Source organism: Oncorhynchus mykiss, chromosome 25, assembly GCF_013265735.2.
Source record: "Oncorhynchus mykiss isolate Arlee chromosome 25, USDA_OmykA_1.1, whole genome shotgun sequence".
In the NCBI taxonomy this organism is placed as follows: Eukaryota; Metazoa; Chordata; class Actinopteri; order Salmoniformes; family Salmonidae; genus Oncorhynchus; species Oncorhynchus mykiss.
This window is the reverse complement of record NC_048589.1, coordinates 21,743,153-21,758,262: the sequence shown is the minus strand read 5'-3', so window position 1 is coordinate 21,758,262 and position 15,110 is coordinate 21,743,153. Positions and strand designations below refer to the sequence as shown.

At 42.3% G+C, this 15,110-nt stretch overlaps 1 protein-coding gene and 1 long non-coding RNA gene across 2 annotated transcripts; one reads left to right on the top strand and one right to left on the bottom strand.

The window, feature by feature from the left end:
- Nucleotides 1–9,457: 9,457 nt before the first annotated feature.
- LOC110505598 (protein FAM181A) lies at nt 9,458–11,499 on the top strand. Its single transcript, XM_021584919.2, has 2 exons — nt 9,458–9,780; nt 9,981–11,499. The coding sequence occupies exons 1-2, from the start codon at nt 9,756–9,758 to the stop codon at nt 10,886–10,888; spliced, it is 933 nt and encodes a 310-aa protein (XP_021440594.2). The 5' UTR covers nt 9,458–9,755; the 3' UTR covers nt 10,889–11,499.
- A 166-nt stretch (nt 11,500–11,665) lies between these two features.
- On the bottom strand, nt 11,666–13,470 carry LOC110505599. The gene is made up of 4 exons (XR_005039589.1): nt 12,891–13,470; nt 12,555–12,739; nt 12,281–12,431; nt 11,666–12,208 (listed from the first exon to the last, which is right to left on the bottom strand). It is a non-coding gene; the product is annotated as an uncharacterized LOC110505599 (long non-coding RNA).
- Nucleotides 13,471–15,110: the final 1,640 nt, after the last annotated feature.

Sequence of the window (15,110 nt, the reverse complement as noted above, 5' to 3'; positions counted from 1 at the left end):
AGTCTTATGGCTTGGGGGTAGAAGCTGTCACCGGTATCACTTTTTTTCACCTTTATTTAACCAGGTAGGCTAGTTGAGAACAAGTTCTCATTTACAACTGCGACCTGGCCAAGATAAAGCAAAGCAGTGCAACACAAACAATAACACAGACTTACACATGGAATAAACAAACATACAGTCAATGATACAATAGAATAAGTCTATATACAGTGTGTGCAAATTAGGTAGGATAAGAGAGGTAAGGCAATAAATAGGCCATAGTGGTGAAATAATTACAATATAGCAATTAAACACTGGAGTGATACATGTGCAGAAAATGAGTGTGGAAGTAGAGATACTGGGGTGCAAAGGAGGAAAATAACAGTATGGGGATGAGGTAGTTGGATGGGGTATTTACAAATGGGCTATGTACAGGTGCAGTGATCTGTGAGCTGCTCTGACAGCTGGTGCTTAAAGTTAGTGAGGGAGACATGAGTCTCCAGCTTCAGTTATTTTTGCAGTTTGTTCCAGTCATTGGCAGCAGAGAACTGGAAGGAAAGGTGGCCAAAGGAGGAATTGGCTTTGGGGGAAATATACCTGCTGGAGCGCGTGCTATGGGTGGGTGCTGCTATGGTGACCAGTGAGCTGAGATTAGGCGGGGCTTTACCTAGCAAAGACTTATAGATGACCTGGAGCCAGTGGGTTTGGCGACGAATATGAAGCGAGGGCCAGCCAACGAGAGCATACAGGTCACAGTGGTGGGTAGTATATGGGGCTTTGGTGACAAAACGGATGGCACTGTGATAGACTGCATCCAATTTGCTGAGTAGAGTGTTGGAGGCTATTTTGTAAATGACATCGCCGAAATCAAAGATCGGAAGGATAGTCAGTTTTACGAGGGTATGTTTGGCAGCATGAGTGAAGGGTGCTTTGTTGCGAAATAGGAAGCCAATTCTAGATTTAATTTTGGATTGGATATGCTTAATGTGAGTTTGGAAGAAGAGTTTACAGTCTAACCAGACACCTAGGTATTTGTAGTTGTCCACATATTTTGAGTCAGAACCGTCCAAAGTAGTGATGCTGGACGGGCGGGCAGGTGTGGGCAGCGATCGGTTGAAGAACATGCATTTAGTTTTACTTGCATTTAAGAGCAGTTGGAGGCCACGGAAGGAGAGTTGTATGGCATTGAAGCTCATCTGGAGGTTAGTTAGCACAGTGTCCAAAGAAGGACCAGAAGTATACAGAATGGTGTTGTCTGCGTAGAGGTGGATCAGAGAATCACCAGCAGCAAGAGAGACATCATTGATATATACAGAGAAAAGAGTCAGCCCGAGAATTGAATCATGTGTCACCCCCATAGACACTGCCAGAGGTCCAGACAACATGCCCTCCTATTGGACACACTGAACTCTATCTGGGAAGTAGTTGGTGAACCAGGCGAGGCAGTCATTTGAGAAACCAAGGCTGTTGAGTCTGCCGATAAGAATGTGGTGTTTGACAGAGTCAAAAGCCTTGACCAGGTCGATGAATACAGCTGCACAGTATCGTCTCTTATTGATGGTGGTTATGATATTGTTTATGACCTTGAGCGTGGCTGAGGTGCACCCATGACCAGTTCGGAAATCAGGTTTGCGAAGCGGAGAAGGTCGGTGGGATTCGAAATGGTCAGTGATCTGTTTGTTAACTTGGCTTTCGGAGACCTTAGAAATGCAGGGTAGGATAGATATAGGTCTGTAGCAGTTTTAGTCTAGAGTGTCTTCCCCTTTGAAGAGGGGGATGACCGCAGCGGCTTTCCAATCTTTGGGGATCTCAGACGATACGAAAGAGAGGTTGAAAAGGCTAGTAATAGGGGTTGCAACAATATCGGCGGATAATTTTAGAAAGAAAGGGTCCAGATTGTCTAGCCCGGCTGATTTGTAGGGTCCAGATTTTGCAGCTCTTTCAGAACATCAACTATCTGGATTTGGGTGAAGGAGAAATGGGGAGGCTTGGGCAAGTTGCTGTGGGGAGTGGAGTGCTGTTGATCGGGGTAGGGGTAGCAAGGTGGAAAGCATGGCCAGCCGTAGAAAAATGCTTATTGAAATCTCAATTATCATGGATTTATCGTGGTGACAGTGTTTCCTAGCCTCAATGCAGTGGGCAGCTGGGAGGAGGTGCTCTTATTCTCCATGGACTTTACAGTGTCCCAGAACCTTTTGTAGTTTGTGTTACAGGATGTAAATTTCTGTTTGAATAACCTTTGCTTTCCTAACTGCCTGTGTATATTGGTTCCTAACTTCCCTGAAAAGTTGCATATCGCGGGGGCTATTTGATGCTAATGCTAATGCCACAAGATGTTGTTGTGCTGGTCAAGGGCAGTCAGGTCTGGAGTGAACCAAGGGCTATATTCATTACTGGTTCTACATGTATTGAATGGGGCATGCTTATTTAAAATGGTGAGGAAAGCACATTTAAAGAATAACCAGGCACCCTCTACTGACGGAATGAGGTCAATATCCTTCCAGGATACCCGGGCCAGGTCGATTAGAAAGGCCTGCTCGCTGAAGTGTTTTAGGGAGCGTTTGACAGTGATGAGGGGTGGTTGTTTTACCGCAGACCCATTACGAACGAAGAAAATGAGGCAGTGATTGCTGAGATCCTGGTTGAAGACAGCAGAGGTACATTTGGAGGGCATATTGGTTAGGATTATATCTATGAAGGTGGCCATGTTTACGGATTTGGGGTTGTACCTGGTAGGTTCATTGATAATTTGTGTGAGATTGAGGGCATCAAGCTTAGATTGTAGGATGGCCGGGGTGTTAAGCATGTCCCAGTTTAGGTCACCTATCAGCACAAGCTCAGAAGATAGATGGGGGGCAATCAATTCATATATGGTGTCCAGGACACAGCTGTGGGCAGAAGGTGGTCTATAGCAAGCAGCAATGGTGAGAGACTTGTTACTGGAAAGGTGGATTTTTAAAACTAGAAGCTCAAATTGTTTGGGCACAGACCTGGATAGTAAGACACAACTCTGCAGTCTATCTCTGCAGTAGATTGCAACTCCGCCCCCTTTGGCAGTTCTATCTTGTAGGAAAATGTTATTGGTGGTCAGGGTTTTTGGTGGTCTTCCTAAACCAGGATTCAGACATGGCTAGGACATCTGGGTTGGCAGAGTGCGCCAAAGCAGTGAATAAAACAAACTTAGGGATGAGGCTTCTAATGTTAATTCAAAACAACAGAAATCTCATAATTAATATTCCTCAAAGATACAAGTATTTTACACCATTTTAAAGATAAACTGGTTGTTAATCCCACCACAGTGTCTGACATCAAAAAGGCTTTACGATGAAAGCACACCAAACGATTATGTTAGGTCTGCACCTAGTCACAGAAAAACACAACTATTTTCCAGCAAAAAGAGAGGAGTCACAAAAAGCATAAATAGAGATAAAATTAATCACTAACCTTTGATGATCTTCATCAGATGACACTCATAGGACTTCATGTTACACAATACATGTATGTTTTGTTCCATAAAGTTCATATACAAAAATCTCTGTTTACATTGGCGCGTTGAGTATTTACAAAACATCCAGTGATTTTGCAGAGAGCCACATCAATTTACAGAAATACTCATAATAAACATTGATAAAATATATAACTATTATGCATGGAATTATAGATTATACACTTCTCCTTAATGCAACCGCTGTGTCAGATTTCAAAAAAGCGCACCATACAATAATCTGAGTACAGCACTCAGACAACAAATCAAGCCATACAGATATCCGTCATGTTGTGGAGTCAACAGAAGTCAGAAAAAACATTATAAATATTCACTTACCTTTCATGATCTTCATCAGAATGCACTCTCAGGAATCCCAGTTCCACAATAAATGTTTGATTTGTTCGATAAAGTCCATCATTTATGTCCAAATACCTCATTTTGTTTGCGCGTTTAGCCCAGTAATCCACATTTATGACGCGCAGGCCAGACAAAAAGTCAAAAAGTTCCGTTAGAGTTTGTAGAAACATGTCAAACGAAGTATAGAATCAATCTTTAGGATGTTTTTAACATAAATCTTCAATAATTTTCCAACCGGAGAATTCCTTTGTCTTCAGAAGTGCAATGGAACGCAAGCTAACTCTCACGTCAACACGCGTGACCAGCTCATGCCACTCTGACAGACCACTGACTCATTCAGCTGCCATTCCCCCCTCCTTCACAGTAGAAGCATCAAACAAGGTTCTAAAGACTGTTGACATCTAGTGGAAGCCTTAGGGAGTGCAATCTGACCCCATAGACACTGTATATTCGATAGGCAAAGAGTTGAAAAACTACAAACCTCAGATTTCCCACTTCCTGGTTGGATTTTTTCTCTGGTTTTTGCCTGCCATGAGTTATGTTATACTCGCAGACATCATTCAAACAGTTTTAGAAAGTTCAGAGTATTTTCTATCCAAATCTACTAATAATATGCATATATTTGCAACTGTGCCTGAGTAGCAGGCAGTGCACTCTGGGGACCTTATTAATCCAAACTACTCAATACTACCACCAGCTTAACATGCATGAAACCAAGGCTTTTACAGTTACAGAAGTCAACAAATGAGAGCGCCTGGGGAATGGGAGTGGAGCTGGGCAGGGTGCCTGGATGAACCTCTACATCACCAGAGAAACAGAGGAGGAGTAGGATAAGGGTACGGCTAAAGGCTATAAGAACTGGTCGTCTAGTACGATCGGAACAGAGAGTAAAAGTATCAGGTTTTGCCGTGCAGTAACAGAGAGAACAGTCTATAACTTTTCAGCTTCCTGAGGGGGAAGAGGTGTTGTCATGCCTTCTTCGTGACTGTGTTGGTGTGTGTGGACCATGATAATTCCTTAGTGATGTGGACACCAAGGAACTCGAAGCTCTCAACCCACTCCACTACAGCACCAATAAAATGTGGATATGGGTGTGCTCAGCCCTCCGTCTCCTGTAGTCCACGATCAGCTCCTTTGTCTTGCTGATGTTGAGGGATAGGTTGTTGTCACTGACCTCCTCCCTTATAAGTTGTCTCATCGTCGTCGATGATCAGGCCAACCACCGTCATGTCGTCATGCTTAGTCCCCTCACCATTGCTGCTTGCGGCAATGCAGTTGTGGTTGAACAGGGAGTACAGGAGGGGACTAAGCATGCATCCCTGAGGGGCCCCTGTGTTGAGGTTCAACATGGCAGATGTGTTATTGCCTGCCCTCACCACCTGGGGTAACCTGTACATGATATAAAGGAAACATAAACTAAAAAGACAAACGGTTTCAGGAGTTTCTGGGTTTGCTCTTAAGTAATTATAACATTTACAAAGTAACTCCAGTTGCAGAGGGAGGTGTTCAGTCCCAGGGTCCTGAGTTTAGTGATGAGGTTGGAGGGCACTATGGTGTTGAACGCTGAGCTATAGTCAATGAACAGCATTCTCACATAGGTATTCGTCTTGTCCAGGTGGGAGAGGACAGTGTGGATTACAAAAGAGATTGCATCATCTGTGGATCTGTTGGGGCAATATGCAAATTGGAGTGGGTCCAGGGTGTCTGGGATGATGGGTTTGATGTGAGCCTGAAGAAAGCACAGCGATGCCGAAACTTTGGTGATTTATCCAATAAATTACTGGGAGTTTATATATAGTATGTGACTATTTTTATAGTTGATGTGAGCCATGACCAACCTTTCAAAGCATTTCATGGCTACAGATGCGAATGCTACAGGGCGAGTCATTAAGACAACATATCATACAAATTGTAATTCGTAACATACCATACGTCCTACAATTCCTATCATATTGTACGACTGCTATTACATTGGTAGACCAATGTAATGTAACCTAATGTAACATATATTAACTGGAGTTGCACTGATTTTAGTAACATACATTGTATAACACGTTTTGTTCTGAGACCAGGTTGGCCAATTGCAGACCCTTCTGAAGGAACATTTAGAGAGGAAAGTTGCGTAACAGTTTGGATGTGCATGCAGTCTTCTGTAAATAACAGGACAGGATCCACTGAGTCTAGTCCATGTTTACAGTGTCTCTCTCACGACCTCAGTGGACAAGCCAATGTTGTACTCTCCTTACCTGCTTGTCTCCATATAATTATCCTCCTCTTCGCATATCTCCATGATCAGCACAGAGTGGAAATGGTTTATGCATACTAAAGGTCAATTAATTCTTCTAATTAGGCAAATCTACTCTAAACACTCTGGAGGGGAAAACACTGGCTAGCCTGATGTCAATTAACTCTTTAATGTGATGTCTAGTCTACTTTCCTCACATCATTATCCATTCCTGTGGTAACTAAACATGATGGGGGAAAATACTATGTATGGAGGGTAATAAATGAATGTTGACTTTAATTTATGGACCATGAATGAAGGTATGACTCTTTACACAGCACATCGAACTCTATTGACTTTTCTATTGCAGTGGCAAAGGGGATATATTTTTGATGTGGTATTTAATTAATATTTCTAACACCCAATTTCAGACTCAATATTTCCTTCTTCGTATATATATATATATATATATATATATATATATATATATATATATATATATACACCTTTAATCAAGTCAAAGCACCGTTGTTATATGCCTATATGACAAGCAATCTGCTCATTATAAGGTGGCGGCCAGAGGGGAGGGTTGGCATTTAAGGATCTACTGACTAGTGCAATATAAATTACAGAGCTCGCAGCCCCTCTGTCATGAGATAAGTTGGACAAGACCTGGCATTTAAGAACGCTGTTGGCACCAAATCATATTATTCAAGTTATTTTTGATGAAGAACAATTCAGTCAACAAGTATACTGCAGCAACGCAGTGCATTCCGTCTTGTATGAAACAAAGATTTGCTGCTATCAAATGTGCACATCCAGAGAGGATTGCATTAAAGCTGATTACACATTGATGAGTACTGGCACGGCAGTAAAAATACCTTTTCAGATTCTGAAGTCTTAAGTGTTGGCATACATGTCTTCTCTAGATGGTTTGAGTTCTTCTGAGGGAGCTGTTTAGTGGTTTTGCTCCTCTATCCTCCACTCCAGTCTATCCCTGCATCGATTAACAGACAAGAAAGAAGCTCTACATCATCCACTCATCATGCCCTGCTTACTCAATTTGATTTCAGCAACCACAAAACACCTGCCAGTGCCACAACACCATCCTTCACATCCACACGCTCCATAGAGACAAACATCACACAGAATTCAGGTTAAGACTCTCTTGCTGTCTTTTGCTAATCAAGATAGATTGGTTGTTTACCTTATTACAGCATCATACAGTGTAGTCTACAGTGCAGACTATAGAATGAAGTACTCATACCCACTAAAGACCTGTCATCTTGTGACCAGTCCTTGTAAAATAAATGTTTAATCCCAATGGGGTAACCTGTACATGATATAAAGGAAACATAAACTAAAAAGACAAACGGTTTCAGGAGTTTCTGGGTTTGCTCTTAAGTAATTATAACAATTTCAAAGTAACTACTGATATTAAATATTGTTCAATAACATCAAAAATATGGTCCCTCAGTGTTATTATTTTAAACAAAGCTTTATACAGCACTGACTTGCTTGTCCTCATTTACTGCATTCTAGACTGTAGAGGTGTATTGCCATCTAGTGGCAGAGTTGATAATGTAAGAATAATCTGATTTACCCAAATACTGTATATTTATTATTGTGCATCATCACATGACAATTAGGGGGTAAGTGGTTAGAGAATAAAATACTAAAAACACTCTAATATGATGGAATATGTGTCAGGATATGATATTAACATAAATAACAAATTAATATAATGTTGATACTAAAGTAATTACAGCATTACTACATGTACAAGTGTCATAATGTAAAGTGTTTATTAGTGATGCTGGAGTGTGGAAGTATGCAGGCTGGAGTGTGTTAAGTGGATGTGCCATATGATAATGAGGGTGCTGGTGTAACACCCAGAGAGCAGGGCTGTCTGGGGGTCAGAGGGCAAGGGGGGTCTTGTGCTGTCAACTCAGTGACCGATTGGCAACCAAGAACCAGGGAGGTTGTTGTGGTGTTTGTGTGATTACAATCTGATCTGTCTAATAACAGCAACACAAAGTTACAAGAGTACCGGAAATAAGTGTTATTACACAAGGACAAGAGCAACAGTGTTTTACAGTGATTGACTTTGAATTGATTAGTGCTTCCTTTCCGGTCATAATTCTGATGAGGTTCAGCACTTCATTATTCTATCATCTACCCTGGGTCCCATAACACATCACATCCAATCTGAAATGGCTTACAAACCTCTCTTCCATCCATCTTACTCAAACTGGCATGAGGACAGGGACACATAGTGGGATTTATTGTTTATTGGTGCCACTATACTTCCCCTTTCTCTCTCTCAGTCACTTCAAAAGCACAGGAGTAGGGCGACAGGGCAGGGGAGGGGTGCACAATTGTTAATTGGCCCTTTGAGAGGAACAGAGAGGTGAATGAAGAAGAGATGGGGACAGTAGGGTCCTGTTGCCTCTCCAAGGGCCAACAGCCTGAGCAGTAGATGAGAGATCACCCCATCATACCAGGCACTGGACTAGTCAAGATACATTATGGAGGTTATACATCCTGAGAGAAATAACAAGTTAGTATAGTTTTAGTTGTAACATATGATATGCCTATAGAGACATTGCAGGTGCAAACATTACAATATATTAACTTTTAATTTGACTCTGAGAAGTCAGAAAATATGAATATGAAATGTTCTGCAGTCAGGGCTGATGGCAGCAGAGCGGTATTGTGGTTATGGTCATGCTGAAACGGTTGCCTCAACTCTCATGCCACACTGATGCAAGAGGTGGTTGTTCAATGGAACGATAGGTACTCTTTTTTTCTTCAATAAGGGGATGGACCTAAATTAGCATTTCACAGGTCCCCTTTTCCTCCTCTATTGCAACCTTCCCCGCAGAGCCCTTGCTTTCCCCGGGGATTGTCCTGTTTTTGGCACTTGTTGCCGTTGGCAGGGTGACAGTATTCGAGTGTGCAAACTTGTGCTATTGTCCACGGGCCAGAAGGAGCCATGGAGACCCACTAATATGACACAGGAAAATGTTTACTGATGGCAATTCTATGGGCTTTGTCTAACTCTTTCTCCTTCATGACGACTCGATTTAAGTCTCTAAATGTTTGACTACAAATGCAGGAGTGCTATCCAGCTCCTTTCCTTTTGTCCCGCGAGGTTTGAATGAGTAATTCAGCTTTTGTGTCGCTCGATTGAGGGGGCAAATAGAAAGACAAGATTCTTGAGCGATCAACCCCCCTTTCCATGGATATGTGCTCTTTAGATCCCCCTCCCCACTCCCACCAAATCCTACATCTGACAGCACTCTGGAGGGAGGGGGGGGGGGGGGGGGGGGCTATATCACAACAGTTGAAATTGTCTCGCAGGGATGAAGCATACCCATACCATTAACAGCCTATGTCAGACTAATCATGCACGGTAGTTCTTGGGGCATATTTAGAAGTTTGGATAAACTATTGTAAGGGTGTTCCATGAGCGCGCGGAAGACCGGGCAGAAATATTGCATCTATTAGCCGCTTTTCTTGGAGGATCTCCGTGACAACAATTTGCGATGGCAAAGAATTCAATACCGGGGGCTCGGAGGCTGATTGGGGTGCATTGTGAGGGGACTGAGGTCGCTGATTGGTTCAAGGAAAGCACCAACACTACACGCAGTTTATATTCATTCAACTTGTTGAAGCACTCAGACTACTTCTGGGAGAGAGACAGGAATGAGAATCCTCAACAGGGGACATGGTAAGTTTTATTTGTAGTTATGAATGGATAACTTGCAACCTACGTGTTGTTAGGCTATGCGTAATTCCTGTTTTATTGGGCCCTGTGCGTAATTGTGTGATTATTGTGGTATTCCTTATGAACTACAAATAATGTGAGTATAAAGTTCTAAATATTTTTCTTAAATATTTATATCTTATGATGCTATTCATTTTTTTCAGATTTTAAAGATGAAGAAGAATATAATTTGCATGGACTTGTTTGGTGGTATGGATTAAAATATTTACACTGTAAAATGGCAAGTGCAGACAGTGATGTGAAAACGTTACTGAACTTTGTAAACTTGGCATCCAGTGACATCAAGGCGGCTCTGGACAAATCAGCCCCTTGCAGGCGCTCTGTGGACCACAGGAAATACCTGCAGAAACAGCTCAAGCGGTTTTCTCAGAAATACGCTCGGATGCCCAGATGCCACACACACAGGTCCACGGAGTCTAGCATCGCCAAAGATGTGGTGAACAAGTCCAGCGAGTATTCATTGGAGACAATTCACCCGAGCACGACGCGCATCAACGAAAAAGGGGGTTCGGATGCGCAAGACGTAGAGAACGCAAGGATGGCTCAAACCCCAACTGTAGACAGTGATAACAGTAAGCAAGAACAGGTACCCATGAGGAAACGTCAACTCCCTGCATCGTTTTGGGAGGAACCCCGATTATCCCAAACCAACACAGACTATTTGCAGTATGGATGGAAAAAGAGCCAATGTGTGATAGGAATCAACGATGTTGAAAAAATAAAAAAAGCTCACGAGGAACTAACACCGAGCTTGCTTCTCTGCAATAGACGCGGCTCTGTTGAGAAAGAACCGCTCAAACTGGACGTGGCCTCTCATAACGTCAATGTTTGCGGTTTCTGTCCGTTTCAGTACCACGGACACCACGTCTTTCAGAGTCACGTAGTTGTTCCACAATCGGCTGTGGGACTCTGGGGGAAAGCCACAGTGGCTGAAACGGAAACACCCGACATAACACACCGACATAAGAACTACACGCATGTCGTGGTCAAACCCATACCGACTAAACCCACGGTCCCGCCATCCATTTTCAACGTGTTTGGGTTCATTTAAACACAATTACAGACGTATAATCATAGCTTAATAATTGCCTAAGCAATAATGAAGATGTAAATATTAATTTGTTTAGTTCGATATGCCATTTCTTTTTAATTTCAAACTTTGCATTTCTCTTTTTTTAAAGAGTAGTCATAAGCACTTAAGTAGTCTTAAATGTCATACCAAACATTTCTGCTTGGAACACCTGCACCTTTACCACTTGGGTTCCATAACGTCTAAGGAATTTATTATAAAATCATAGCACCGTCTCAAACTGAAAAATGTAGACTACTTCATCTTTCTAATTTTTTAAATGGAAGGGAATATATGTTGATATAGGAATGGAGTGACATTTGACGTTGTCCATTTTTTGATTCGTTGTGATAATCTATGCTAAAGGAGAGGTATACGGGTGTGTTGATTACCTCAGTGTATATATCTCTTAAATACACTGGTTTAAAAATGAATTGATCAAAATTACTTGTAGTTCACTTGTGTTTGTCAACAAAAAGTTAAACACAGACTGACAGATAGTTCCCCACATTATTTCTTGATATTTTTTGTTTGTAAATAATACTTGTGAAATGGAGAAATTACATTTATTTTTTAAATAAACAGTAGATCTTTAGATTTCTTTCTTTGGTTCGAACACCTTTTTCAATAGCCTTTTAGCACTGACATTTACAATATGTTACAACAACAACTCAACTATAATATACACTCATTACACTAGGTGTGTTGAAAACACACTTTCAAAACATATTACAAAATCAGTGCTGAATATCAACAAGTAAATTCCATCCAAGCAAGCACACTTCATAAAGCCTCATATTGATTGTCTCCCTTTGTTAAACTCGGCCTAAACATCTGAAAGACAGGTATTTTAAAAGCTTACCTTGAGTTAATTTTAGCTCAGTTATGCTGCACTTCTTCAGGAGACTATCAACTGCTGTGCCTTTATCTATCATCATTCGTCAGCCCATCCACACAGACCTGCAGCTCACATCCACTGTATGTGCACACGACACACACATTCCACGTGCACACGACACACATATTCTCCATTACACACATTTTGCACAATCACTACCCCCGTAAATACCATTTTAAAAATCCTGTAAACTGGTAACGTAATATACTATAAGGCACAACACACAGGAACACTGACAAGCCTTATTTGCCATCAGGGCAGAAGTCATCAAAGCTGTGTCTGGTCAGGCTGAGGTACTGCAGCAGTCTCTGGGAGGGGTAGGCTGTCCAGAGACCTGAGTCTGGACACAACCATCTGCTCATGGATCCTTAGCCTGCACAGGTGCATCAGTGGATGGGCTGACACTGAGGAAACACTGTATTAGATTGTCCCAGCTGTTTGAGTGTGTGTGTGTCTGTGTTCATTGATGTACTCACATGACTTGGTCTTGATGCTGGGCCATTCCTGCCATCCATCCAGGAGCTTGTTGAGTCTGGCACACAGTTGAACATCACCAACGTAGTCCAGCAGTAAGTCTACGATGGGCCCTGCCCAGTTACACACAGTTGATGAGATCAACTCACAAAACTAAGGGATATAAGAATGAACAGAAAAAAAAGATAATGAGCATCATGCCCCCCTCTCCCAAAAAGGCTATTTATCAAGTTCCCAGAATAATCATGATCACAATAGGAGCCTACTTTGCCTTACCTGTACTTTGCTGGCAACAAGTCATGTGCAGGTTAAAAGAGACATGATTGATGTCGATGACTATGATGTCCTGGGCTGGGTGTGGGCTGCAACCATATGCACATCTGAAGTAGGCCCAGATACCACAGCCATTGACCAAAAGCCACTTGAGAAGAGGTAGGTTATTCATACAAAGTATGATAGCACTAGGGAAGGTGGTAGGACAGAATGGAATGCTGATGTTATCTCCAACTGGTGACTGGGACAAGCATGTACACAATACTGGAACAAGGGGACATTAGTACTGTACATAATACAAGAGACACGACAGGAGAAACACAGTGCACTCGTACATACTCATGGTGTCCATACGGAGCAGCAACATGTAGAGGTAGGATTCCTGTCTTGGTGGGTTTATTGGCGTCTGTGATGGAAGAGAATTGCAGCTCCACTATCTCCCTGTGGCAATTTTTACTGGCCTCATACAGGGCTGTAGCACCGTCACGTCTGCATGTTGATGTCAGCACCTGAGGAAAAAGTGACTTTGGAGAAAACTGAATGAGTCTAATAAGAATGAATGTATCTCCTGTCTGTGTGACTACAGTAAAAAGCCATATGTACTATAAGGCCAACCATGTCATCTGTTACAGCATTGCACACACTGTAACCTACCTTCCCTAATGAGGTATCGCATGGCCTCTACGCGTCCTTGCTGGGCTGCTACTATGAGTGCTGTAGGTATTGGGAGGATTAATGATGGCTCCTGCCCTAACCAGCAATTTTTTTGTGTGTCCATGTTTCAACCAAAGACAGTCCCTTGCAAAAGTATTCATCCCCTTTGGAGTTTTTCCTATTTTGTTGCATTACAACCTGCAATTTAAATTGATTTTTATTTGGATTTCATGTAAGGAACCTACTTAAAATAGTCCAAATTGGTGAACAAAAATTTCAAAAAATAAATGGAAGTGGTGCATGCATATGTATTCACCTCCTTTGCTATGAAGCCCCTAAATAAGATCTGGTGCAACCAATTACCTCCAGAAGTCACATAATTAGCTAAATAAAGTCCACCTGTGTGCAATCTAAGTGTCACATGATCTGTCACATGATCTGAGTATATATACACCTGTTCTGAAAGGCCCCAGAGTCTGTAACACCACCAAGCAAGCTGCACCATGAAGACCAATGAGCTCTCCAAACAGGTCAGGGATAAAGTTGTGGAGAAGTACAGATCAGGGTTGGGTTATAAATATTTAAAAAACTTTGAACATACCATGGAGCACCATTAAACCCACCAAAACTCACGGACCAGGCAAGGAGGGCATTAATCAGAGAGGCAACAAAGAGACCAAAATAACCCTGAAGGAGCTGCAAAGCTCCACAGCAGAGATTGGAGTATCTGTCCATAGGACCACTTTAAGCCGTACACTCCGCAGAGCTCGGCTTTACGGAAGAATGGCCAGAAAAAGCCATTGCTTAATGAAAGAAAGAAGCAAACACGTTTGGTGTTCGCCAAACGGCGTGTGGGAAACTCCCCAAACATATGGAAGAAGGTACTCTGGTCAGGTGAGACTAAAATACATTTTTTGGGCCATCAAGGAAAATGTCTGGCGCAAACCTAACACCTCTCATCACCCCGAGAACACCATCCCCACAGTGAAGCCTGGTGGGGGTAGCATCATCATGCTGTGGGGATGTTTTTCATCAGCAGGGACTGGGAAACTGGTCAGAATTGAAGGAATGATGGATGGCGCTAAATACAGGGATATTCTTGAGGGAAGCCTGTTTCAGTCTTCCAGAGATTTGAGACTGGGATGGAGGTTCACATTCCAGCAGGACAATGACCCTAAGCATACTGCTAAAGCAACACTCAAGTGGTTTAAGGGAAAACATTTAAATGTCTTGGAATGGCCTAGTCAAAGCCCAGACCTCAATCCAATTGAGGATCTGTGGTATGACTAAAAGATTGCTGTACACCAGCGGAACCCATCCGACTTGAAGGAGCTGGAGCAGTTTTGTCTTGATGAATGGGCAAAAATCTCAGTGTGTCACGTTCTGACCTTTATTTCCTTTGTTTTGTCGTTATTTAGTATGGTCAGGGCGTGAGTTGGGGTGGGCAGTCTGTTTGTTTTTCTATGATTTTGGGATTTCTATGTTTCGGCCTAGTATGGTTCTCAATCAGAGGCAGGTGTCATTAGTTGTCTCTGATTGAGAATCATACTTAGGTAGCCTGGGTTTCACTGTTTGTTTGTGGGTGATTGTCTATGTTAGTTGCTTGTGTCAGAACAGTTCTTATGATAGCTTCACGGTCGTTATTTGTTTATTGTTTTTGTACAGTTTACTTCGTGTTTTTCGTCATCTATTAAATGATGCATTCACACCACGCTGCGCTTTGGTCCGCTTCTTACGACGATCGTGACACAGTGGCTAGATGTGCCAAGCTTACAGAGACATACCCCAAGAGACTTGCAGCTGTAATTGCTGCAAAAGGTGGCTCTACAAAGTATTGTCTTTGGGGAGGTGAACGCACGCTCAAGTTTTCCATTTCACAATAACAAATATTTTGCATCTTCAAAG